The following is a 26,611-nucleotide window of genomic DNA, read 5'->3' on the forward strand; positions in this document are numbered from 1 at the left end:
CTCAGTGAGAAAGCACTGCTGCAGACCAATTATTTTACTATTAATTTTAACAGTGGTGTTAAGGGACCTTTTATTCTTAATACTGTAACAGGATTCCCAAGGCACATTAATTTTAAAGATTTATAAAACTCTGTCACCATAAAGAATATGCCTTTCTAACTAATTTGTTTTTCATTCGTATCAAAAAGCAGCCAACTGTCATGGATTATTCCTGAATATTTATAGCGCTCCACCATTTGTACCATTTATTATTTTTTGAGTTAGGAATGAGAGGTGAATGTCTTAAATTTACCGCTATATTGTTGTTTTATCAGATAATTAGTTGTAAAAAGGACCAAACACATTACTTAATAAAATCTGTAACAATAGGTCCGATACCGTTTTTTTCTCTTTAAAAGGTTAACAATGTCATCTGAAAATATCAATATCTAACTGTTGCAATGTGCACTCTAACAGTGTTTGTACACAGAACCTTTTATTCTCTATTGTCAACAGGCCAGATCGTAATTATAATGTTAATGGACTTTATATTATCATGATTTGTTTATACTAATCATTCAGATTACACTGTTTTACTGTGTAATTTGTGTGTTTAAGTATGTAATTAGTATAAGGTTTTTAATTTACTGTTAATATATTATAGCTGTAAATATGTTCAAGCTCTCAGAGTCTGTACTCAGTGAGAAGCAGTAAACAAAACTAAATTGAAATTGAGGCAGATAAAAGAGGAGGCAGACAACAACTTTGGACTGTATATTAATATCTGCATCTACATGCATTTTTGTGGTAGTATTCAAATGGTGGCTCAGCTACATGCTAATTAGTAGTCTTGTAAGTTTTATACTCTCTTTACAGGTAATGGTAACAATTTGAAAGTACATTTTAGTACAACTGACAGTTGAGTTTTGTAGTGCTGCCTCAAATCTCTAGGAGATTGGCTTTGAAACCCGGCCTGGTCAATGTTTGTAATGCAGTCTGCCCACGTTGCCAATGTCTGTGTGGGATTCTCTCTCATCTTGTACCTCATGCCTTTTTAGCAACTGAAGGTCCCCTATCTGGATCTGTCACTCCCTTTTTCTAGTGTTGCCAGGACAAGTCTCATTACTATGATTTGAACAAAAAAGGAAATGAATGAATAAATGGAAGATGATTTGGGTAGTCAATAGTTAGTGGTTTACTTAATAATAGTAATAATAATAATTACATTTATATAGTGCTCTTCTAACATACTCAAAGCTGTTTACAATAACAGTGGAGAAACAGTTCAACCAAAACAAATATGTAGCATCCACCTGGATGATGCAACAGCAGCCATTTTTGTGCCAGTATGCTCACCACACATTAGCTGTTATGTGAAGGGGTTAGAGAGACAGTTAGCTATTTAGAGACAGGGCAGGATTAGGCAGCCAGAATGACTAGGCTGTGGTGGGCAATATAGTCAGGACATCGAGAAACACCCAGCTCTTTCCAAAAGATGCCCAGGACCTTTTTTGACCACAGAGAGTCTGGAGCTCCATTTTACATCTCACCCTAAGGATGGCATCAATTTTTGGGATTCACACAGACCACGGAGTAAGCATTCCCTGATGGCCTCACAAACACCTCTTGCAGCAGCAACTCAAGCTTTTCTCAAGTAATGACTGGCCCCAAATATACTTAAATTCAAGCAGATCACCTGTACTAAAGTACAGGTGATATGGCTTATGGGTTAACCTGCTTCTTGAATTTTGTTGATTTCCACTAACTGGCCAAAATATTGGTTCAAGTGTGTCTCTTTTGGGTAAGCATTTTTTTGGTTGCACTGTCTCTTATCTGTTTTTTCTTTCCACTATTAGTTTGAAAGATTTCCCCTGACTCTACCTTTCCATAATCTCCACCTCTTCCATGACGATGGCTTAAATCCCTGGCAGGACAACTGGGAGTCATCATCTGCTGCAAGAGGACAATCCATTCAGCCTTGTTAAAGATAATAAATGGGGTTATAGGTCTGGTTCCCCAACCATTTATGTTTTATTATCTTTGTTCATTGTTTACAAGGATCAGCACAGATGTATTCTCTCCTGCAAAAAAACCTATGAACTTTAAAATAAAATCTAAAAACACAGAAAATTATATGATTAATCCCTATTAAAAGGCTATGCCTCTTTAAGTGCTTCATATATTGTTATTGACTGCTGTTTCTCTCTGCTTTTTCTATTGCCTGATTGCATGCTTATCTCTCTCAGAGTTCAGTCTGTTAACAGATGCAGTTTGGTGATGCCATTTTGAGCTTATTATGAGTAACATTTGAAAATTCTGTCCTCTTGCAGCATTGTGCGTTTTTATGTCACTTATGACAAAACAGTTTCATTTTTAACATCATAATTATTTACAATTCCTTTGCTTTAGCCAACCAAGCGATCAATCTGATGTGCACAGGCAATTGAACATGAATGATCAAAATGACAATATTAAGAAGCATAACAGGGCCGCATGCTAGGCTCACTTAATTTAAAACTAAATGTGTTGATGTTATAGTTGCATCAAAGCTCAAATGTTATTTGACCTGACAAAACAAATCTGCAACTTAAAAAAAAAGACAATATAATACTGCCGCTACTCTGTACAACAAAATTATGTACTTTCAAGATTGTAACCTTGTTTGATTATATTTGCAATAGACACCTGTCTTCTTGATTTGTGCCAGGTAACTCTAATATGCAACCCATTTGGTATGTGAGCTTTAGAAGCATCAGTCATTTAATGTTTAATACCTGCGATCACAATTAACCAGACAGATCAACCCTTAATAAACTATAGCTGCAAATTAATCTTCATTACAAATAGACTAAGTCATTTTTCTCACGTCAAAAGCCTATGAATAATGTTAGTCATACTCCACATATCAACTGAGTGCTTGTGAAAACAAGAAATTATTATCATGCTTGGCACATAAGAAAGGGAGTGAAAATCCAGTAGTCCAGACATTTTCTAAATCTACTTCATCCAAATTTACAGTTGTAAGTGACCACATCCTAGTCGAGCAACTTGGGACAGTAAACAATATTTAAACTAGAAGAATTATCTATTCCATTTATTCAACTAATCATTTATTAGTTGGGTTATTCCCCTGAGGATCAAAGAGAGCCTATAGTTTTTTTTAGCTGCATCGGACTCTAAAAATGAAACAAGACTAGAAAGGGTGCAGGTTTATTCTAGGGAATGACAGAACTATCTACAACTAAAGTAGTTCTTTTCAGGTTGCATGTTCTAAATGGATGTTGAGATGGTCTGCCAAGCCATCACTTACATTTTAAAACACTATATTATTATCAGCAACTAATCCCTTTGCCTCTCTTTAAATTTCAAGTGTAACAGAGGTAAAAAGGTAATTAAACTTTAGAATATAATATAACCAGTTTAATATAACCTCCATCGAACCATCCATCCGTCCACTTATAAATCCTGCATTTACTAATGCAAGATGGCCAGAGCCTATCAAGGCAGCTTCAAGCACAAGGTAGGGTATTATTATTTTAGATTAGAAAGACCAGATTTTCTATAAAATAAATGTTATATGTGAGAAATTCTTTTCCCAAGGGAACTGCAGCCATCAAGACACAGATAAAGCACCCTTGACAAGACATAACTTTGTGATCAAAGCTTCCATCACCATAGTAGCCAGGTATACAGTAACATCACAAAGTATGGAATCCCACGTGTGTCTTTAGGCATAAAGGAAAGCCCATCTGAGACAAAGAGAACACAGTGACATCAGAGAGAGACTCCATTTCTATCACAGAGACTATACATCGATGCCTCAGCCCAACTGTCAAATCTAAAGGCTTCCCAAATTGACTCATCCAATACTGATGTTTCCTTTGCTGCTAATTTTCAGGAAGCTATCTGATTTTGAAGAAAGGATATTTTTTATTAAGGTTTTACATCCAGACTTTACTATTATTCACTATTTTCTATCATTTACAGTATTTTGTTTAGTTCATTTGCTGTTATTATATTTTAATTAATACTGCTTTGTATTTAAATTTCTATGTTTTGCCTATACTGTATATCTTGAGAGACTGAGGCTGTGTCCATTGCTCCCTGATACTGCAACTAAGACGCTAATTCATGCTTTTGTTACATTGCGACTTGAAAACTGCAATGCAGTGTTGTTTGGTATCCCTGGTCAAAGCTTAAACAAGCTAAAATATGTACAAACTTCAATGACAAAGAGTGGTTACACATTTAAAACCCAATTTAAAATTCAACATAAACTTTTCCTTTTAGTTTCAAAGGCTCTTCATGGTCTAACCCTATCTTTCCGGTCTTCTTTATTACGTCCATATATTCCACCACGTTCACTTCATTCTTTTGTCTCCTTGTTGTTAACCACTCCATTATGCAGACTGTACACTATGGGCGATAGGGCGTGTAGTGTATCAGGGCCACAGTTATGGAATGCCTTGGCTTTGGAAGTCCGTACATGTACCTCAATTTCTGTTTTTAATTCTAAATTTAAAACCTACCCTTTCCATATTACTTTTTGTTGTTCTTGTTTGCATATTAGTCTGTTTGATGTTATGTACATTATCGTACAGTGTCCTTGGGTACCTTGAAAGGTATTTTTAAATAAAATTTATTATTATTATTATTATTATTATTATTATTATTATTATCCATCCATCCATTATCCAACCCGCTATATCCCAACACAGGGTCACAGGGGTCTGCTGGAGCCAATCCCAGCCAGCACAGGGTGCAAGGCAGGAACAAATCCCAGGCAGGGCAGCAACCCACTGCTGGACACATGCACACGCACTCACCAAGCGCACACTAGGTACAATTTAGGATCGCCAAAGCACCTAACCTGCATGTCTTTGGACTGTGGGAGGAAACCCATTCAGACACAGGGAGAACATGCAAACTCCACACAGGGAGGACATGGGAAGCAAACCGAGGTCTCCTTATGTCGAGGCAGCAGCGCTATCACTGCGCCACCGTGCCGCATTATTATTATTATTATTATTATTATTATAGTGAAGCAATAAAGTAGATACAGGGCTACTAGTTAGCAGGTTGAGGGGAGATGTCTCCATCAGAGGAACTTATTGTTGGAAGTAACATTATTGGTTAGTAAATGGCAATAACCACAATAGCCTCCATGTGTCTAGGTTATTCTTGGGGATCAAAGTGTGTTAGCCTTGTGGTCTAGGGTATATACTGGGACAACGTTAAGGTATGACAGCTTTTATATGTTCAGGTTAATCTTAGGGATAAAGGTAATCTTTAGGTTTGGGTTATATCCAGGGCCACCCATGTGTTGTTCTTGCTTAAGTTAGTAAGTCTCTACTTGGAGTAGTGAGGAGTGATAGGCTGTGCAGGCATCACTTACATCCAGTGTCTACCTAAGTGTACAGTTTCTGTGTGAATTTGTTAAGCAATGTTAGGTCAACAAGAGTTGGATAACCCATAGCAAACTGGGTAACTATCCCCAGCATAACACAGTCACTTAAACTAAGACAATTTATAGTTGCCAAAAAACCCAAAAGGCAATTATTTGAAATATGGAATGAATTGGAGAACACCACATAAAACTCATGTGATAAGGGAAGCACATGAAAACTCCAGAAAAACAGTGATTGTTAGTATTTAAGCTCAGAATTCTCCAGCTATCAGCCAACAGTTTTAACAACTGTGACAATTTACTGTCTCAGCAATGACATACGGCCTTCATTTTATGTTTAAAAGGATGCTTACCATTTCCATTATGGTCACTTAACAAATCCTACGATAGCATACACTTACCTAAATTCTGCCAAACTAACAATGATGTCACACTGAAGTAATGAGGATTTTTTAAACATATTTACATTTTGTAGTCTTATTTATCCAAAGCAAATTAAAAGTCTCAAAAACATGGCAATAAACACCAGGGCACCCATGACCCACCTCCCACACAGCAGTCTCTTGCACTGTTTTATATAGAATCTGCAGTGGTGAACCCATTTTACTTATAGGTGCACTAGTCCAATGAAGAGGGTATATGCACATAAAGAAGTAGTAAATGCAAAATATTCAATTAGGATTCCTAACATGCACCTTGTAGGGCAGCCCTATTTCTAGGAACTATGATACACTTAAACAAATCATTTCAGTTACACTCTCTCTCTAACCATTCAAAAGTTGCAAGCGATTTAAGCCGCATTAACTTCTGAAACAGACGGAGCATATAAATTACAATGTGTTGTCTCCTTGATCATGTTGTCCCATCAGTTTACCTCCTGCTTTAACTCCCATCCCCTGCCTGTCATGGTTTGGAAACATACAAAGTATGTTGCTCCTGGACTTCATTGCTTCTCAGTGGGAAATTATGTAGAACTGTCTCTCATTTTCATAAGACACCACCAACACAGCTCTCTAAGGAGATAGGTATCCTAGCCTAAGGTTTGCCATCACCTTTCTCCCATTTCAAGCCACCTGGTTTTCTTGGTCACTGGCACTGTTTTCAGTGGACTGCCATAACCTGCTTAATGCAATAGGTTATCTCATTATAAGGTGGCCTGCACTCATGCTTGCCTAATCATTCCAAATGGTTTGCTGCCTCAGTGGTTGCTGCCACTTGGGCTCATCCACAATTACACAGACTCTTCTTACGCCAATTATAGTAGTCTGCACCTTACCTTTAAAAGCAGAACAATCTTAAACACCACCAGCTGTGGTGTACTAGTCTCTTCTTTCTTGGGGGGACAACCTCACCTGTAGCTTGCTGCTCTCCTATGCTAGAGGCTCAGTCTGACTCCTGATCAGCTGCCTTCTTCTTCTTTAAGCAAAACAGCAGTCTCACCCTGCTACTTCAGAAATGCATTGCTTCCCTACTAGGCAGTCGGCCAGGCTTCACCTTCTGTCAGCTGTGCTTGTCTGCTACGTGCTTATACCTAAATCTGCTTTACAGCATAACTTATTCCGCCTCTTAGCTCAATTTGGCCATATAACCTGCTTTGTATTTTTTCCACACCTTTTTAATTAGTGCTTCTGCCCAAATTTTTTCATTCAGCAGAATGTTTTCGAGGATTATCTGCTTCTCTGCTCAAAATATGAGGTGAATATGCTACTCGGGGCATGTCCTTGTAATTTTTCTCTTATGTCCTCATGATTCCATTACTGAAAGTCTTGAATTACGTAGTTCATGCATCTCATTCACTTCTTAGTCAGATCACTTGTAACTGATTTGTCATGTGGCATTTCCAGAGGACAGCTCATCTTAACGCTCAACTAAAAATGAATGAACGTTGCAAGTACTGAGGTCCAAAGAGTGAATAAAACAGTTGTAATGTTAAAAAAAGGACATAAGGAGTATTTTAAAACCTTTTCAAAAAGGATAGAGAAAACAAGCCAAAAATCATTGGCAAAAAGATTAAGAAGCACTAAAAACAAAACCAAAATGAATACCAAAATCAAAGTAAAAAGGTAAAGGGCATAAGGCTCAAACCGTAACAAGTTTGCCTTACTGTAACTAAGCTTAATCATGCTATTCACTAATGTTTGAGATTTGAATCCTAACGTTTACATGCTGTGTACAGTGTGCTGCCATCTTAAACAGCTCCTATATCATAATATCAGACAAAAGCCCCACTCCCACATGGCTGACAATGACCGTTATCGCTGTTAACACTGGTGGCAGGAGGATCCATTAGAAAATTACCCAAAATCAAGGTATGATGATGTAAATAAACAATGTTAATGACAAATAAAATAAAATAATCATAACCAGTAACGCATTTCATATATAAAAATACAAACCTCTAAGAGGAATTTATGGCAACGCTGAATCTGAGCACCTCCTGGTAATCGTTCCAGCTACCACTGTATTATGTAAGGTTTAGCTGTATCTGCATCAGGTTGTGAAGACATTTTGTTAACCTGGGCTTCACACTCAAGTCAAACACAACCCTTCTGAGGCTAGTTTGTCTTGTCTTAGTAACCCTAAATTAGCTATTCTAGGTTATCTTCGTTATGGATTGACAACATGGTTTTGTGGTTTTATTAAGAAGCATTGTCATATGGTGTATGGGAGATTATTTCACCTTTTTTAACTGACAGATTTCAGGTAAGGAGTTGAGGCCAGAAAGTCTTGTCAAGCTGAACCAGGGTGAAGTGTATTCTGGGAAAACTAAAAGGCAAAGCAGGACCTTAGAATTTTTTTATTTGCAGCTTAGTGCAGCTTTTGATTCTTATAGAAATTGAACTTGAGCTGGTGTAATAACTTTCCTGTGTTTTGAGAAACTGTAAAATATGTTAGCCACTTTGCCAGTAAACAGTAAGCCAAGTTTGTGTGCTTAATTTGGGCAAGAAGGGGGGAGAGAATGGCTGCCTTTTATTAGTTTTAGTTCAGGTGTGCTTTGTTGCCAGAATAGAGTGGTTTATTTGCTGCCTTTCTGACACTTTTAGTGGATCCACAGACATCTAAATAGAGATTGCTATCTGCTTAGCAGCTGGACATTTTCCAAGGAGCACTGTACATTACAAGAAATCTTTTCACTTTTCAATTAAGGATAAATGACCTATAAATAAAGGACTGGACCATCTGGGAAATGTCATTTGTGTCTGAAAGAGGACTGCATGAACCTACTCAGGTTGTATAATTCTTTTTTTATCATATTCATGTCTTTATCAGATTGAAGTTAAATATTTTTATGTAACAGTAAAAGAGGTCAACAGCTTGTCTAGCTGTCAATGCAATAGATTCAAGACCAAAAGGCCATAAAGCCTTAATCACTTCCATAAATATTGTTTGAAATGTACCTGGATGTTATTTTTAATGTACCTAAACTACTGCTACACATTTTATTGTTTCTTTTGAGTGTTCACTTTATATGACAAGGTCCCATGTCACATGGTAATTTCACAGAAATATTATTATTATTCTTTCAAAAACGCTACAGAAAGCTATTAAAACCTTCACACTTTTTCCAACTTAATAAAAGGATCATCCACCTTAATAAAAGGATAAGTACTTGTGTGTCCACCTGGTTCCTATGCCTCTGTCATTCATACAGATGACGCATCACAAGCATTAGTAGTAATAAAATGCATTGTATTTGTCATCCCAACAGATGGTGCAACACAAACATTTGTAATCATAATGCATTTTATTACAACAAATGTTTGGGATGAGCCATCTTTTGGAATAACAAATGCAGTGCATTTTATTACTAAATGCATTAAAAGTACAATATATTTCATGAGATGGTGCACAGCAAACATTAACACTGAGATCTTCTTTGATTATTGAGATTTCAACTCAACTTAGACAGCTAGCCTAACTAGTTAGTACTTAAAGCATTGACTTTATCATATACTATACAAATACTTGTATTAACAGTAAAGTTCTTATAATAAGAATTTAAAATACCAAAGAAATATGAATTGGCTACCAAACCTGGTAGTAAACACACTATCATCATTTTTGCACACTATAGGATTTTTTTTTCTTGCAGACAAAAAGACAGCACAATTTGAGTTCATTGACGTTTGGGTTATCTTTTGTATAAATATACATATAATGCAGCATTGCACAAAAGACATTCAAATTAATCGCAACACAAGTGAAATATCATGTTGCTGTGAGCTACTGGCATGCTTGGTAGGTGTTCTTAATGTATAAGGATATAAATATTTAGTGTGATGTTTGAATAACTTACAGAGTTTAGCACAAAATGCCATGTCAACTTCTCAGTGTTTTATTTGAATAAAAAATTGTTTCCACAATCCAGAAAGTAATAAGCAGCTTCAAAAGTGCATTCATATCATCTTATTTCCTCAGTGGCAAAGGGATAATGTTTTAGGGGTTTCTAGTGCTGCTGAAGAGGATAATGAATGGGATGTGCAGATACTCATTCGAAAAAGCTATGCAGTCATGGAAACAAAAATGGGTGAATCTGAGACTACATAGCATTTTGTTCAACTGGAGGACATGATTATGATTATTCTTGAACTACAATTACAGAAAATCAAGATCAGCTTTTCAGTGTAGGTACAGCATATCAGTGAGGGTTAAACGGCAAGTATTAAAAACATTGCCAAACCTTCAGCTACTGGAGTGAGTAGAAATGGGTGTTATTATATCATATGTACAGTATTTAGCCAATATGTGACATTTATGTTTATTTAAATTAAATTAAGACATTATACATATGAATGCAAACATTGTAGTAGTAAAGAGAAATTACACATTATCTGAAAATTATAGCTTGTGTTTAAATAAGTATTCTTGTCTATAAAATATTTCTGAATTACTGTATACGTACATTTTCTTTTCAAAATGTTATTAAAAAATTGCATATAATCAATTATAATTAAAAGAAATTTAAATCAAAATCAGTAATGTAATGTGAAATGGAGTTGGGAAAACAGCAATGAAAAATAATGGTTAACTGAATTCAGCTTTTTTCTAGTTTATTTTTGCAGTAATAATTATAAGTAAAACCATTTACTCTGCTTTAAATGCCATATTTGGACAAGTCATCAAATCTGCTATGAACACGGTCTCTTTCTCGTTTAATTCTGTGTTCAACTAATACAATCAAGTTAGCAGAACACAGGATAAAGAAAGTAAGTTACATTACAATGAATGACAGTTTCTCTCCCATGTAGAGCCTAGGACATTACCTGGCTAAGTACTGCAGGACTTCATATACATTTCTTCATTTAAGCGTATTGGCTGCTAATCTCCCTAGTTATAGTGTTCATTTCCCACAAAAGAGAAAAAGAAATGATGGAATTGCTCATGTCATGATTAATTTTGTTTAAGACAAATTAATGGTTAAACAGTAGGGGTAAGGTGTTATGCTTGTTTGGCGATTATTTACCAGGAAGCAAATGTATTTTTGCATAATAATACGAGGGGCATTCAATTATAAATTCTTGTTCTTGTAAAGAGTGCAAGGTAGACATGACTCATTGGACAAACACATGCATGTTTGAAGTTGTCGTTAGTAGTTGTAGCTGCTCTTTACTACCTTCCTGTCAGTTGTAATCAACATGTCGGAGCAGGAGGTAGAAAGTAGTGCAGCGCAGCGGATTATTATTAAACTTTTGTCAAATGAAGGAGTCATTCTATCTCAGATTTATTCCCGAGTTAAAAATCAGTCTGGGGATGAGTATCTCCCTCAGTCTACAGTGTATGATGGGTAGATGTCATTCAGAGAGGAACTATCATGTCTTCGGTCCACTTAAGGAGTTTTTGGAAGGGCTGAAATTCAAGTTGAGTGAGGAGGTTATTGACACTGTGCAAGAATCGGTCAACATGCAGTCAAAAGACTTCTAGCCTTCTGGGATTAAGAAGCTTCCTGTGCACTGGAACAAGTGGATTGCAGTGGCAGGAGACTATATAGAAAAACAGTGTGTAAGTAATTTCGTTGTATTAAATAAATAAAGTGCAGCTCACATATTATTGTTTATATTTGAACGCCCCTCGTAGTTGAATCGAAATGGCACATTTAAAATATAAACACAACTACGGGTGAGAAATTGAAACATAGCAGTGTCAAATACAAAGCAGCCAGAATTGGAAGATGTACAGTATATATATTTGTACTGTACATCTTTTAATACTCATACAATTTTCTTAATTGTGTTCAAACACTGGCTGGCCACTCTGTCCATTTCGCTGCTACTCAAGTGCCGCCTGCTCGGATGCTAAGGTAAAATGCTTTCATTTACTAACAGGTAACATTTGAGGAGTAGAACAAGTTAACAAGTTTCTTCTCAGCTGGAATGCAGAGTAGCTCCTTGTTTCAAACTCTATATAATTTCCACATATTTTTTAAAGATCTTATTTCATAAAATGAATCAACAAGCTTTATGTTTTATACTTGTTGATGAAAACTTTCATTCTACTCCAATTTATATTTGTTTTTGTTAAATACTCTTATGAATGGATCACTTTTAATAGTAACATCTGTGCACTCTGCCTGCCATGACGGTTTCTGCACTTCATCTAGGAATTTGACAGACTTGTACATACAGAGGTGTTGCAAAGATTCATTAAAGGGCTTGTCTTGGTAATTTGACAGGTTGACTTTATTGAGATTTTTTCTCCTGTATTTGCTCTCAAGTTTCCTCAACCTTGTCATTTATCAATGATATGTTAAGATAGCCATCATATGGGAATAACTGGCCTTTGCCAAATGTTTCAGTCAGCACAAAACTTTTCCATGTGTTGCAAACCTCTTGCATATGATGTCAAGTTTCATTTAGTCTTAAAAAAATTGTTTACATCAGAATGTGGACACTTTGATGATTCTTTATTATAGTATGACGTTTTGCTTTGTACATATTTTCAAATTTTCCTTTATTGTATTTGTTATTAACAATCATTGTTCTATTATTTTTGTTTTGGCCCCGTTTTTGTTTTTAACTCATTGACTCATTTTTGTCATTTTGTTGTTGACAACAAAACAAGTTGCTACCATGTTGATGCCATTAGGCTGCAGCTATTCAAGATGATGGTTCCCTGCTGAGGATGTCCAACTTTCTGGATACTCTAAACAAATTCTGACATAACAGAATTATCTCAGATATCCAGAGGAAAGGAAAGACAAAGAGATTGTTTGCTTGCAAATGGAAGAGTATACAAGGATACAGTTGTGCCAACATAGAAACCTATATAGAAACTCAAAGAATCAACTACAATTTAAGCCTAAAACTGAAATATTACAAGTAAAAAGTTATTTTTGTGTATATTACCAATTTTTCTCTTCATTTTATGTGAAATGTTTTACTGTGAATTTCATTGAAACACAAAAGATACTTAAAACGTAAAAGATACTTAAGTTATAACCTTTTCTGGTATACTCATCATACTCAATGCTAGAACCTTACACGGAGCTGTAGAATTTTGCAAATGTCAGAGAAATGTGGCTACAGCATTGAAATAATATCTTCCAAAGGGTTGAGATTTTCACATGTTTTCTTCAATTTTGATTTTAGTTTGCATTCTGGGTTTGGTATATTTAGTATTCGTTATTCCCCTTGGTTTTAAACTCAGACCATTTTCCATGACTATACTTTTTCTCATCCCATTTCAGTACCATTATTTCCTAGCCTACAGCAAATTAGTCCTTCAAGATGAGCATTCAACATCTACTTACAACAAGAACAGAGGTAACACAACTCCAGGGAGTTGTGTGCAACTTTGAACATGTTAACTCTCAGTTTGCATTGATGTTATGTTTTTGGATGGGTGCTCTCTAAGTATTTTGGTTTTCTTTCTAACCCAAAAATGAGCATGTCAATGTAAAGTGACCTAGTGTGAATACTGGTGTATATGTGAATATGTCCAGCAATCAACTAATATCTCATTCAGGGTTGGTAGCTGCCAACAATGCTATAATAGAAAAGAAATCTCAGGAAATGGACAGATGGATGAATGCAGAAATAGTGTTAGGAAAAAATTGCTGTAGAAAATGATCTTAGACCAGCCTTCCAGATAAAAATGCATAGAGAGCAACAAAACAATGTGTAAAGACTGCCACTGATAAGAAAACATGAAAATGACCTTACCTCTTTAAGACATCCCATGAAGTTATTGCTGACAGGGGAACCTGGAAGATCGGCAGTGCTAGGACTACCTCCAACATAGAAAAAGTCATCAGAGCCTAGCATGGTGTAATCCTCCTGCGTATAGCCTGTCGTGGTCAGAATTCCATCCACTGATATTGTAACCTACATAACAAAGCACAGGGAAAGGACACGCTATTCTCAGACACCTATGCGCTGCATTGCTAGATTTTCCTGTGTGAGGCCTATTTGTCTGAAACCCATTTTCATGTCTGTTTTTAATATTGATATTTTATTCTAGTCTGCTGCCCCTAGGAAAATCTAAACTAGTTAGGAGTTTTACGGATTATCGAACTAATGTTAGTATTGTCCCTAGTTGCAACTCAAAAGTAATTTAGCAGACACAAAAATGGTGTTAGTAAAATGTATTTCTAGGTTAGTGTAGTTAGGGTACATATTAGTAAGATTAGCAGTTTGTTTTCGATTTAAAGAAACAACGTGCAACCAGGTTAGATTGAAAGCACAAGCAAACAGAAGCACAATCACAGTTTGCATATAGTCAAGAAGATAAGCTATGCTATTTAGAAAAGTAAAGTAATACCAAAAAAGCAAAAAACACATGCCTTTTGCTCTTCTTTTTGCATTCATGCACGCAAAAAGGAAATTAAAAATAAACTGGAAAGCCCACTCTGCGCATGCAAGAGCACACAAAAAGAAAAAAAGTATTAAACAAAAAATCCACATAATTGCTTGCGATGGAATGATTTTTTTCCCAAATGAATGGATGGAGCACTGCAGTCATTTTCTCAGATCCAGTATTCATGCCATGCTTTGTTAATGGTAAGTAACTGGCTGAGCCAATGAGCACCAGGCCAGCCAGCAAGTAGCCTTATCCTTGTTAACCACAGCTTGATGCAAAGGCTTGTAAACGATGCCCCTATAGGTGAATTAAACAGAATTGGACAGGAACAGGTAAAATAAGGAAGGTAACCAACAGATGAAAAGAAGGATTAAAAAGTAAGCAGAAAGAGTACCAACCGCAGTTCCCTTTTTGTTAATGATGTCTACAGTAAAAGAAAGAAAGAAAACACACGGCAAACCCAAACTAAGAAACAATTAGAATGATATCTACCGAACAATGTAGTTTGTTTACCATAGCGTGTCCAATGCCTGAGTGCTTTGTGGAGAAGGGGGGAGAAAGGAAATTAAAAACTGTGAACAGAATAACGACTGTTACCCAAAAAAATTGATGGTTACTATCATGTTAGTACATCATTTTGAACGTTAAAGGTATCGGTTAGTAGTATGAAACATTCCATGAATGACATGTTAGTTTTTAAGCATGTTAGTAACATAGAAAAAGGGCAAAATAATTTTACAAGAAAAAAGCAGACTAACGCATACGCCTCCACAATGTAACCAGCACTGATTATACATCATATACTGTTTTCCTAAATACACAAATGTCATTTTTCCTCTAAAAGCCCCATCTTTGCAAAAGGTCAACTCTTTTGTTTAATCTTTTCTATTTTGTCATTTTTTACAGAATACAAACAATATCTAGCTTTGACAGACATTAAATGACTAACAAAAGCTATCGTGTGAACCCTTCTTTAGTAAAAACCAAACTACATATTTATTGTATTTTTCTTAGTCATTAAACATCTTTTGTTTACTCCAAATCCCTACGACTGAAAATTACAGCACACATGGGATCCTTCTCATCTCCCATACCTCCATTGGTCCTACTGATGGACATTAGGATCAGTTTACTGTAATGAAACAAAGCACAGAAGATCCTGACACAGAAAATGAGTAGAATGGATTCTGTAACTTCCCAACTAAGCATGCATGTATGCATTCTTAGCTTCCTGATATTTATTTATTTATTTATTTATTATTTATTTATTTTATTTTTTTCATCGAATTTTAAGCAAGTATTTGTTTTTCTAGGGATTCCCACAAAATGAGCAGAAGCAAATCTAGGGAGGGTAAAAGGACATTTCTACTTTATACAGCATATTTCAGTATGACTTTTTGTACTTCTTCTTAACCTTGTAAGTCATGTATTTTGTAATGATTTCAACAATAATAAAACACTTTCTTTATATACAACCTCGTCCATGCTCAAAATGCTTATTCTTTATATATTGTACATTGCTATAATGAACATCATCCTTGCTTTATAAGTAGAAAAATATAGTCACAGGAAAGTTTAATGACACATGCAGTGAGACATTGAATGGACCAGGATCTGGCACTGATTTAAGAAGTTGGCCACACTATCTGCTTACTTCTACTCACATAATTAAAAGTAATCACGTTTAAATAGTGTGGATTAATGTGTATTTCCCTTTCAAGTCACCAATTATCTGTTTACAGCATAATGGAGTCTCAGAGCAACAACGTAAAAGTTAAAGCACACAAATACCCATATATACTGTAATGTGGAAGCATGTGTTATTATGTGGGAAAAGGGAGGGATGGTGTTTTAAGTGAAGGAGGTGGGTGAGGCAATCTGCATTTATATGGGGCAGACACAAATTCTTCAGGGATGAGTAGATGGGAAGAATATGGAAAGGGAAAGAAATACACAGTTTGGGGGAGATAGTACACAAGGACAAGAAGGAATTTAAAAATAAATGGAACAGAATGTTGTTGTGTTAAGGCCATGTCACATTACGTAAAGTTTCCAGCGATCTTCAATCATAGCCTTTGTTTAAATAATCTTAGCAAGTCATGGGCAGTTGCAGTGCACTTCTGTGACCGCCAGTCTTTTAGTCTAATATTTACCAGTGACTCAGTCCAACCAGTCTGCAATTTGCCCCAATAACATCGAACAGATTCGATTTTGTTTTAAGTCGTTGGGGTGGGCTCTGTGTACATAAGAGCTGACAACCAATGAGCTCTCACCTGGAAGTACAATGCATAAAGGAATGAAGAATGTCGGTGTTTTGAGCCTCACAACCGCAAGAGACACTTTTCTGTCTGATTTCTTGTGTTTTATATAACACGATAAAAAAAATAAACAGCAGAAAAGGCTGGGGGCAGAGATTGCACCTGACCTTGTCATACGTGTAGATCCTTCACACAGAAACTGTGTGTAAACAGGCAGCAGGTTATTGGCTGTCAGAAAAATGGATGTGCTCTTAATACTTTGTAAATATGAAATTTAATTGGAAGGTTCCCTGACAGATGCAGTGAGAAGTCTTTTTAGTTAGCCACTAAAAGGTGTCATTTTGCTTGACTTCTCACTATGTTCATAATGGCTAACACGGTACAACACCCTAGTACTGCTGACAGTTGCATAATTTGACATGCCCTGTGATTTCGACTCATGTAAACTATCATACACCAGCAGCAAGTTCAGAAACTGCAGTCATTAAGTTTGACATGTCCTCTGACTAGAAGTCTTGTAATGTGACATTGACTTTAGATATGGAAGGAAGGTGCACCAGGCAAGGCTAGTTAAGAAACTGACACAATCCTGCTTTGCTCTTTTGAAGGTGGGCTCCATAACCCATACAGTTCAGCTCATAGTAGGTCGTGGAATGCAAGTAATGAACAAACCTTCTCCAGAAATCAAGATTCCTTTGTGGCTTCATTACAATGGTCACCAAAATAAGTACCTTTCCTTTAAAACAGGAGCAATGTTATGAGTAAGTGGCCATTTGTATAAACATTTCACACTATTCAGAAGAGAACTCTACAAGAAAACAACTTTCTGACAACAGCTGTAACTTCATTGGGGTTCACATGGGGTCCACAAAGGAGGATCTTGGGTGATCACCTGCTACAGGAAAAATACAAAAAGTATGCATCAGGAGGAGATGCAACTGAGTTACCAGTTCAGTACACAGAAAAAAGACTGATACAAAATTACAGAGAGATATTAAGGATTGTTAAGTATAATGTATATTCTTTAAACAGAAGTTTAAGGGGTAATTGTGCTTGAGTATATCAGGTGGTACTATCTTGCTACTGACTGTACTTAATGACCAGAATTTGAGTCCTACCCCAGTCGTTGTTTGTGCGAGCCTTGTTCTTTCTCGCTATGGCTGTATGTGTTATGCATAGGTACTCTGGGTTCTTGTTAAATCCTAACAATTTGTGTGTTAGTTTAACTGGTTTTAAGTTTTCTGGACTTAAATAATACCCTGTCCATGGCTGTCTTTTATTTCCTTGCCTGATGCATTTAAAAAAAAGATGGTGATACAGTATGATCATCTGAAACAAAATTGACAAACTCAGCCCATAGCCTTGACATCGTGTTCAATGGAATGAACCACAGCTTAGTCTGCTCATAAATGGTATTTGTAAAGAACAATTATAAAGCCTTACTCTAAAATTCATAATATTTTACAGTCTGTAAGGTTTCCACTGTCAAGAATAAATGCTGTACACATGAAACACAGCAGTGTGACTGTTTAATAAAGATGAAAGTACAATAAGGTATAGCAAATAGAAGGTAGTCTGATGCAGTCTACCCACCTCTTGTTCTGGTAAACCAATACTTCTATTTTACATGTAATATCCTTATTCATTCTCATTTTATGTTTTTGCATAAATGCAAGGTTTTTTTATTCTGTTATGTGTAATAATGAGGGATCGATGAAACCACAGGGTGGATGATCTAATGTTTGAAGGAGCTCAGAGGAAAATCATCAGTTTCAAATGACAACATGGTGTTTTTTGGTGTGCATTTATTATACCTGTTCATGATCTCAAATTTGGATGTTACCTCAATTTGTCTACTGTGTGTGGAGAATGCAAACAGACAGCAGGACATCAACATAAAGACAAAACAATTTTTCCTGGATCTCCCTTGCACAGCAGCGGCCATGAACAAATATAAATGGTCACATTGACTAGGACAAGCATAGGATTCTGTGTTTGCGTTGAAGTGTGGCGCATAACTGGAAAGTGACCATCTTCTGCCAGCACTGGATCTATGTCACGCACAGCTAGAGCGATTACTCTTTGAGGTGGCCTCCTAGAAGATACCGTATATCCATGAAGAGGAAGCATTCTGAATTGAATTAGTAGAACAGCTGTGGAAGATGGCACAAATGATCTGAGCCATCAATGAGAGTGTGGAAATCGTACTGGTTTTCATATTGGGATAGAATCACATTATCACATTTATTTTTAACAACTGTGTGTGCTTTACCAGCTCTCAAACTTCAGTTTTACAACTAAGTTGAGGACTGACTCATAGTATTTATTAGGCCCAGGTAAGTTAATTGATTTCACAATCTCTGTATTTGTTGGTATATTCTGCTGGTTGTATTTTTGGAAATACTATATAGTGCTCTGTTGGATATTATTCTTGTTTATTTAATATTTTTTGTTTGCTTTTTTATGTCAATTTGTTTCAATCATTTCTGCATAGTTAATAGTATAACAAATGGGCTGGAAGAGGACAAGACCAAATATGGATTTCTGTAGGTAAGCCTTGGAACATCCTCACCACCTAGAGTTGTGGGGTGAAATAGAAATAGACACCCATTCATAAGACACCATTTCCACCTTGCACAAGTCAGTAGAAATCCATATCACTTTACCATTTTAACAGATGGGTTCTTTACTCTATGGATGTCTCTGCTGAGGAAGTGTTCAGGGTATTACGCCCATACGTCACAGCTATCCCTTCTACTGAGATGCAAGCTCAGGATATTGGAAATTACAAGCAGCAAGTTCTACCAATCAGCTAAACTAGCCAGTGGCCGACCGGACTGCTTAGCTGTGTCTGAACTTTTCTTGACTAACAGTGAGCATCTTTCCCAGTTTTGCTTCCCGTGTTGCCAGTAACAGTAGGGAAGCTCTAAAACAAGCCATACTTTGCCTTGTGTGTTTAGTTTTCTTATTGCATGGATTTTGCCGAGGACACATTCACTTGTATTTCTTACACAAGATGACATCACCATTGACGCAACTCTGGATATGACCTGATCCATTGCGAAGCATCAGCACATGACTTAACCATTTACTTTTACATAATATAGCAAAATAAAGTGACAGAGAAAATAAATAAAATATCAGTAAAACCAATTATAATGAACTAGTTATGCATCACTGTAATAGCACATCAGCACTAAAAACTGGGCTTAGTCTTGGTTGGCAAATTTCTTAAAATTTAGCTGGAGAAAAATATTTATTTTAGAAGAACCATGCAATTAAAGATTACTGACTGTCTATGCTGTCACAAAGATGAAAACATACTGTCTTTTCTGTCTCTTTTTACACAACATATAAAGCTTTGCAGTAAAGCTTTCATTAATTTCAGCCCAGACAAAAATAAGCATGTTATTCTTGAAATTTTTGGGTGCAATTAAAAACTATGCAGACACAGTGAAAGCCAAGCACGATAACTAATTGCCATCTTGAGCTGTGCTCATCTTGCCTGTGTTCCTAACAATGTGCATGGCAGAGATAAATCTATAAATAATAAAGTGACTCAAATGTCTGCCAGAATGTGGCAGAAGCATTGATACAAAGCTTCTGTTTCACTCTTGCTGTTAACTTGGTTTGGTTCATTTACAAGGGAAACTGTCTGACAGCGATTGCTACTTATTATACTGGAAATTAAATTAGTTTCTAAGTGCTGTCAGCTCCAAATATCTCATTATTCGCTCATCTGAATGACATTATTCTTGTAGCAATCTAGATGTTGCATTACTTTCTCACCAAAATATCAAAAGAATATTAAATAAAATTATATGCAGTATTTGCCCCTAGTTCTGTTTGAACGACTATCGAATAGAGATATTTATAGAAGTGCATTTTACTTGTTGCATTGCCATGATATTTAACCCTCGTAATGAACTAGATATGCCACTGCTCAGTTGTGGGTTCTTTTTATGATAAACAGAACAATATCATTTCTGATACTGAATTGCTTGATAATATAAAAGATTAAAAGATTTAGAAAGTTTAAATTGTTTTTCTCTGCTATCATCCATTGTACTGTTACCTGACGAAGATTCCTTGTTACTTTCACATCATGCCAGGCATTGTCATTAAATTTCCCATTCACAGGTTCCACCAGCGCCTCAAAGGCCCCCGACCCCAAATTAATGACGAGAGAGACTGCTCCATTTTTCAGAGCAAGATTGACGTAATCGGCCGATTTGCCTGTGTGAAGCATCAGTCCATTCCTCTGAAGAGTTTTGAACGACAATGTGATTTCATCACTGCTGCTCTGAATTGGATTCTGGGATAGGTCGTAGCAGAAGTATTCAGACCCCTTGAAGGTTGCGACGTATTCTTCTTTTCCTACAGGAAAAGAAAAAAAATAGAAGAGAAACAGAGGTGACATTAACAATTACTGAATTAAAGTTGTTTTTATTCCATTTTAATGATGTCACATGCATGATTTCTTTAGCTATAGTTGCTTTACAGAAAACACTTTAGGATAAGCATATTTCAGTACAAAACACTTGGAAACTGGAAAAGCAAACTGTTTATTCTGCAATGTTTTAGTTCCATGTCGGTGAATAATGATGGCAAATGCATTGTGAAAGAAATAACATCAGCAAGCACATAGATAGAAAGACAATATTAAATTCTACATGGCTAAAATGATGAAGTGATGTATTAAGAAATACTTGGTGGGAGGTCATTTTTTATAATATATTCCATCCATTCACTTTTTAGCCTATCCACTCATTTCAGGGCCACAGAAAGCTGGTATCTGTTCCATCAGCGCTGGCAACAAAACAGAAACCAACCCTGGACAGGGCGCCAGACCAGGACAGGATACACACAACACACAACAGGGCAATATATATTGAGCATGTAACAATCTGCAAATAGTAATGACGTTACAGGAGGGGCAATGTGGCTGTGCCTAGACGATGCTGGTGGTACATTCACATGTGTGACAGTATAAGAGGAAGCCAACGACATATGCCATGATTGTCAGCTTTTCTTAAATGCCTGATGCTATTGCTGTATCACTGTAGATCATACGCCTCAGATACATTTTGGAGTATGATTTTAAGAGACCCTGCCTTATTTTTCATGTTGAAATTTGAAAGCTTGAGATGACTGCAACATTTGTGTTTTTTAAATCCTGTTTCTTTTATCCAAGTCTCTGTTCTTTAGTAACTACTTTGTAGTTAGGTTTAGGCAGGCACTCACAAAGTTTGAGTTTGATCTTAACCTCCTTAATGTTACATTTTTTCGCAAAAAAACTTGTAAAAAGCATTGCATTTTTTGGCTTAAAAAAATGATACATTTATTAAATCTCATCTTCTACTGTAAAATGTACTAAACAATAAAAGTACAAAGTCAGAAGTTTAGAAGGTATAATACTGATACAAATCATAATAATAATGAGTAATAAAATCTCTCTATTACATAAAAAAATCCTGGGACGAGACAAGACTATTTATCCTGGGACAAGACTTTTTCAGAGAGATAATTTCAAGTCCTGCTAGATGAGACTTTATGCCAAGAGATTTAACCATGCCCGGGGCTAGAAATAAAAGACAAAGAGTAGAAGACAAACTAGAACGTTGTAAAGAGGTTCGAAAATGTTGGCGCAATACACATGCAGAACATTAGAGATTATGAAAGTACAAAGTACTAAAATTCGAAAGTCTCAAAAACTTGAAAGTAAAGATCGCATTAGTGCAAACAAATATATGGACATAGGTGATATGACAGAAGTATGTAGATATTGTTCGGCTTTAAAGTTTAAGTCGGAGACTTGTAGATCATCTAATTCGTGTTGCCATCAGGTAAAAATAGTGTTTCTTCCAAATGAGGAGGCGTATCCGTGAGAAATAAAAGATTTGTTATTTGGTAAAAGGAAATCCACAAACACTACAGGCAAAATATCCGAATCTACAATAATCTGTTAGCGTTCACATCATTCAATGCTCAGAACGTACATTTACATGATTCAGGACCATACGCTATGAGAATCTGTGGTCCTACAACAATTAAAGCTACTACAAGTTTAATTTCAAAGAAACCACAATTCGGTCAAGTTTATATTTCTGATCACAGAGAAGCGATGCAACATAGAATCGAAAGAGTTAAACGATCGGACGTATTAGCAATTCTACAGCCAATAATGGATATAAATCCATACACACAAAAGTATTGCACTTTACACAAAATCTATCTGAAAAACACAGACAAAGAAGTTTTCTTTGATTTCTGTATGAATCCGAAAGATCACGCTCGCATATATAATAAACCAACATGAGAAGAATTGTCAGTGATAACTGTTTCGAAAGACGGAGATATCAACGACGGAGTTGATATTCATGTTTTTCCAAAAGCACAACACGATTCGTCGCAAGTGGCAGATCCTGGAAATGACAAGCATGTAGGGACCGCACGGGGGTTGGTGAGCAAAGCGAGCAGGGGCCAGAGCCCCCTATTAACAATAAAGATAATGCTAATACCGTATATACTGTCAAAATGTGTCTTTTGTAAGCATGGTGAAATACACAATCAAATGTCACAATCGAGACAATAGTAGCGTGATTCTTTGCAGATTTTCTTTCCAGACTGATCAGCTTTTGAACAGCACACTGTAAAAGTGCAATTGACAGGAGTGTTCCTTTTGGATTCATCAGAATCACTTTGATATCACTGTCTGTTTCAATTTCATTCCCTGAGACAGATTCATCACTGTTCGTATCACTGTCAAAAGCCTGCAACACTTTGATTGCTGAAAAACATTTCTTACGAGACGTCTTAGGAGAAGACGTGTCTGTACCGTTGCCTGGATAACACTCAGGCCTGTCACTTATACAAATCACACCTTTATCGTTTCCCGAGCAATGCTTGGCATTAATGCTGTTGCCACTTTTACAGCCTGAGTAATCCTGAGGTCTAATGTTTACGTGAGATGCGTCTATACAGCTGCCCAAGTGATGCTCTGGACTAACACTGTACACGCTGTTTTTACAGTCCGTGTGATGCTCAGGTCTAACACTAATGAGGTTAATGAATTCATTATAAGCACCATGAGCATGGGAAAGGTGCTACGCAAATAAAATGTATTATTATTATTATTATTTATAGCACAATTTTTTCACATTTGTTTCTGAGAATGTAAGTGATTTTAACACCCCTTATTTTTTCTTGTATTAATATTCTAGAAGATTAAGTGACACATTATTGTGTATACAGAGGGCCTCCATGTCTGATAATAAACCACACGCCTTCCTTTGTATCATTGATGGCTTCAAACTGCATCTATAAAGCTGGTAAGCATAATGTCTTACCTGCACAATAAGCTTTCCTTTTGTAAAACTAATTAAAACATATCCTGCCATGTCTCTCCCACTAAACCTCTCCTGCAAGTCTGCTTTCTCCACAATCATGCTGAAGAACAGCTGGTCAGGGTGCATCAGTGCCAAAGATCTGCAGACCTTTGGGTGTTTGACATAACACAAGAAAGGGCAAGAAAATTAATGGCAACTAGCATGCAGAATGTGAAATGTCAGTGCCATCTTAATTTGTAAATCTGACATTTTTTCCTTATTTGACAATGACTTTCAATGAAAAAGTGACAAATTAAAACAGAAACCAACTATTATCAAGCTAAAGGTCTTCTTGTGTCTTATAGAAACTGACCATTCGTTTTTTAGAGATTTGTAAAGCACCTCTGAAGTTTGTAAAGGTTTATTTTGTGTATACAAGAGCCCTTTCTTCAGTATTCTGGACAAAATCTTTTAAGCAATGTTCATTATCCTTATTGAAAAAAAGCCATATAAATCTTTATTGGAAAAGGCAGTGTTGCTTGTGATTTGGATGATCATACCTCTGGCATGCTGACTGACAAACATCTTTTTAATACATTTCCCATTGGCGGCCCTATCAGTAAAATCAGATCAGATAATCTTCTCATTCGTATTCCCCTGCTTGCTCCATCTTCAATCAATATTGCTATGGATTATGCACTGAACAGAGTACAATTTTGCTTCTTGAACTTGCTCCTTTTCTCTGAGGGTTCCATAATAAAGACCATCTCAGGGTATAACACAAATGATCAGTCATGAACAACAGACATGCATACAGCAATGATTTCCACACAAATGTGATACTTAAAGCTCTTTACTAAAACACCTGTCTTTTCAAAGGTTTTTATTGATAAAGCTCCTTGTTTGCCCCTCTATATGCACTGAGTGAAAGGCAATTAATGGTTTTTGGTTTCAGCTTCACCACAGATCAATTACCCAGCTGGACTGTTGCATAGCAGAAAACTCGAGCTGCCTTATAAATTCTCAGAAAAGGAGTAAGTTTACAGGAAGCCTGAAAATAAACCAAAAGCAGGATATTTAAGAGACCACTGTCCAGGAGCGTGTCATTCTGCTTTCAATCTGGAATTTTTCAACATTAATACAAATAGGTTGTTGTTACAGTGAAATTCAACCTTATATTATATTGTACACAAGTAAAGAATAGTTGTTCAATGTTTCGGCCTGTTATGGTGCACCATGTAACAGCAACCAGCCTGAAGATATTCTTCTTTAGTGCAGCCCATTTGTGTGTTTGGACTGCAGCAAGGATGAAATCAAGAAGCCCAGGGGCCACTTTCTTGTACCAAGGAAGAAGACAATCTTAAGTACAAGAACAGCAAAAGTATGCTGATGGTTTCTGATCTCAGCCATTTCAAAACTCAGCCGATATCATGCCAGCGTTCTTTTCAGCATGGCTTTAGGCAGCAGTCACAGGAAATTTCTGAAAAGTTGCAGAAATGAGAAAGACCTGCTGGGGCACATTAAGGGATCCAGATTATCAGGAGGCATCGATTAGGTACAAGTGCAATCGCTGCAGAAGGGGACATGCAGGGCATACCACCAAGCTGGAACATTTGGTAGACTGGTGGGAAACTGAGATAACCTGAAAAATCAAAACCTTAAATGGCTCATGGCATTCACAAAGTGATTGGCTGGAAGACCAGTTGAAATATAAGCAAATTGTGCTGTGAGCTACAATACGTTTGCTGGTATAAGGTGGTGAAGAAGGTCTACTATAGGAGTATGCCATATTTTATGGATAGGTACTCCCTGATGGACCGACATCCTGACTAGGCATCTTCCGTGTACACTTTTCTGATTTCAACTCCATCCCGTAGTATTAACACTAGAATTACCAGGGCCTACGAAAAAACTCGTAAATCTGTCCCACCTTAAATCGCTTCTTAAAATCGTTCACAGCTCTCCACCAGCGTATTTTGTCATCTAAATGTGCTGATAAAAATCTATTCCATCCCCCCACCGACTTAGAACGTGCACAAACTTCTGCCAGCTCATGCCTTGATTCATTTTCTATCTAAAGGATATTGTACCTTTTTATGTAAAAGCTCTTTTTTACAAAATTATGCTTCAGTTTGTAAGAAAAACTTGCTGAGGTTTAGGTATTGGACTTTAAACCGAAAACCACTGTATATAATCTACAACAACAACAACATTTATTTATATAGCACATTTTCATACAAACAATGTAGCTCAAAGTGCTTTACATGATGAAGAAAGAGAAAAAAGACAAAATAAATAAGAATTAAAATTAGGGAACCCCAATTAACATAGAATAAAAGTCCCGATGGCCAGGGAGGACAGAAAAAACAAAAAAAAAAACCTTCAGACGGCTGGAGAAAAAAATAAAATTTGCAGGGGTTCCTCAGCTGTGAGACCACCTAGCCCCTTCTAGGAATTCTACCTAACATCAATGACCTCACAATCAATCCTCATTGTATTCAGGGTTCTCATAGAAGAACTTGATGATGATGGTCATGTGGACTTCTGGCCTTTAGTCCATCCATGTAGGGGCATCACAGTGCTTTGATCAGGTGGTGGTGTTGCAGATCGCCACCACAGAAAACCGTAAAAAGAACAGAACAGAAAGTAGGGGTACAATGTACAAAGTAGTTGCAGGGTCTTAGGGACTCCATGAGGCTGCCGGTTTTTGTTCAACCTAGATGAACAATAAGTGATAATAATTAATAATAATTGATCTAATTTAGTTAGCTGGTCTTTTTTTTCTTCTCTTATTCTGCATTTAGAAAAGCACAGCAGTATGATTTTTACATTACAAGACATTT

The 26,611-nt window shown here is 36.5% G+C and overlaps 1 protein-coding gene across 23 annotated transcripts in view; it reads right to left on the reverse strand.

The window, feature by feature from the left end:
- Nucleotides 1-26,611, reverse strand: part of nrxn1a (neurexin 1a) — a 1,096,290-nt gene that overhangs the window by 677,874 nt on the left and 391,805 nt on the right. For 10 of the 23 annotated variants that reach the window (XM_039738493.1, XM_039738492.1, XM_039738483.1 and 7 more), the window contains 2 exons: nucleotides 20,516-20,817; nucleotides 13,546-13,707 (listed from right to left, as the gene is read on the reverse strand). In XM_039738493.1, the coding sequence (XP_039594427.1) occupies nucleotides 13,546-13,707; nucleotides 20,516-20,817 (464 nt within the window). Of the gene's footprint in view, nucleotides 1-13,545; nucleotides 13,708-14,674; nucleotides 14,720-20,515; nucleotides 20,818-26,611 lie in introns of all 23 variants that reach the window. The other 13 variants (XM_039738491.1, XM_039738485.1, XM_039738484.1 and 10 more) reach the window with 2 other exon arrangements.

This window comes from Polypterus senegalus, chromosome 16 (assembly GCF_016835505.1).
Source record: "Polypterus senegalus isolate Bchr_013 chromosome 16, ASM1683550v1, whole genome shotgun sequence".
NCBI lineage: Eukaryota > Metazoa > Chordata > Cladistia > Polypteriformes > Polypteridae > Polypterus > Polypterus senegalus.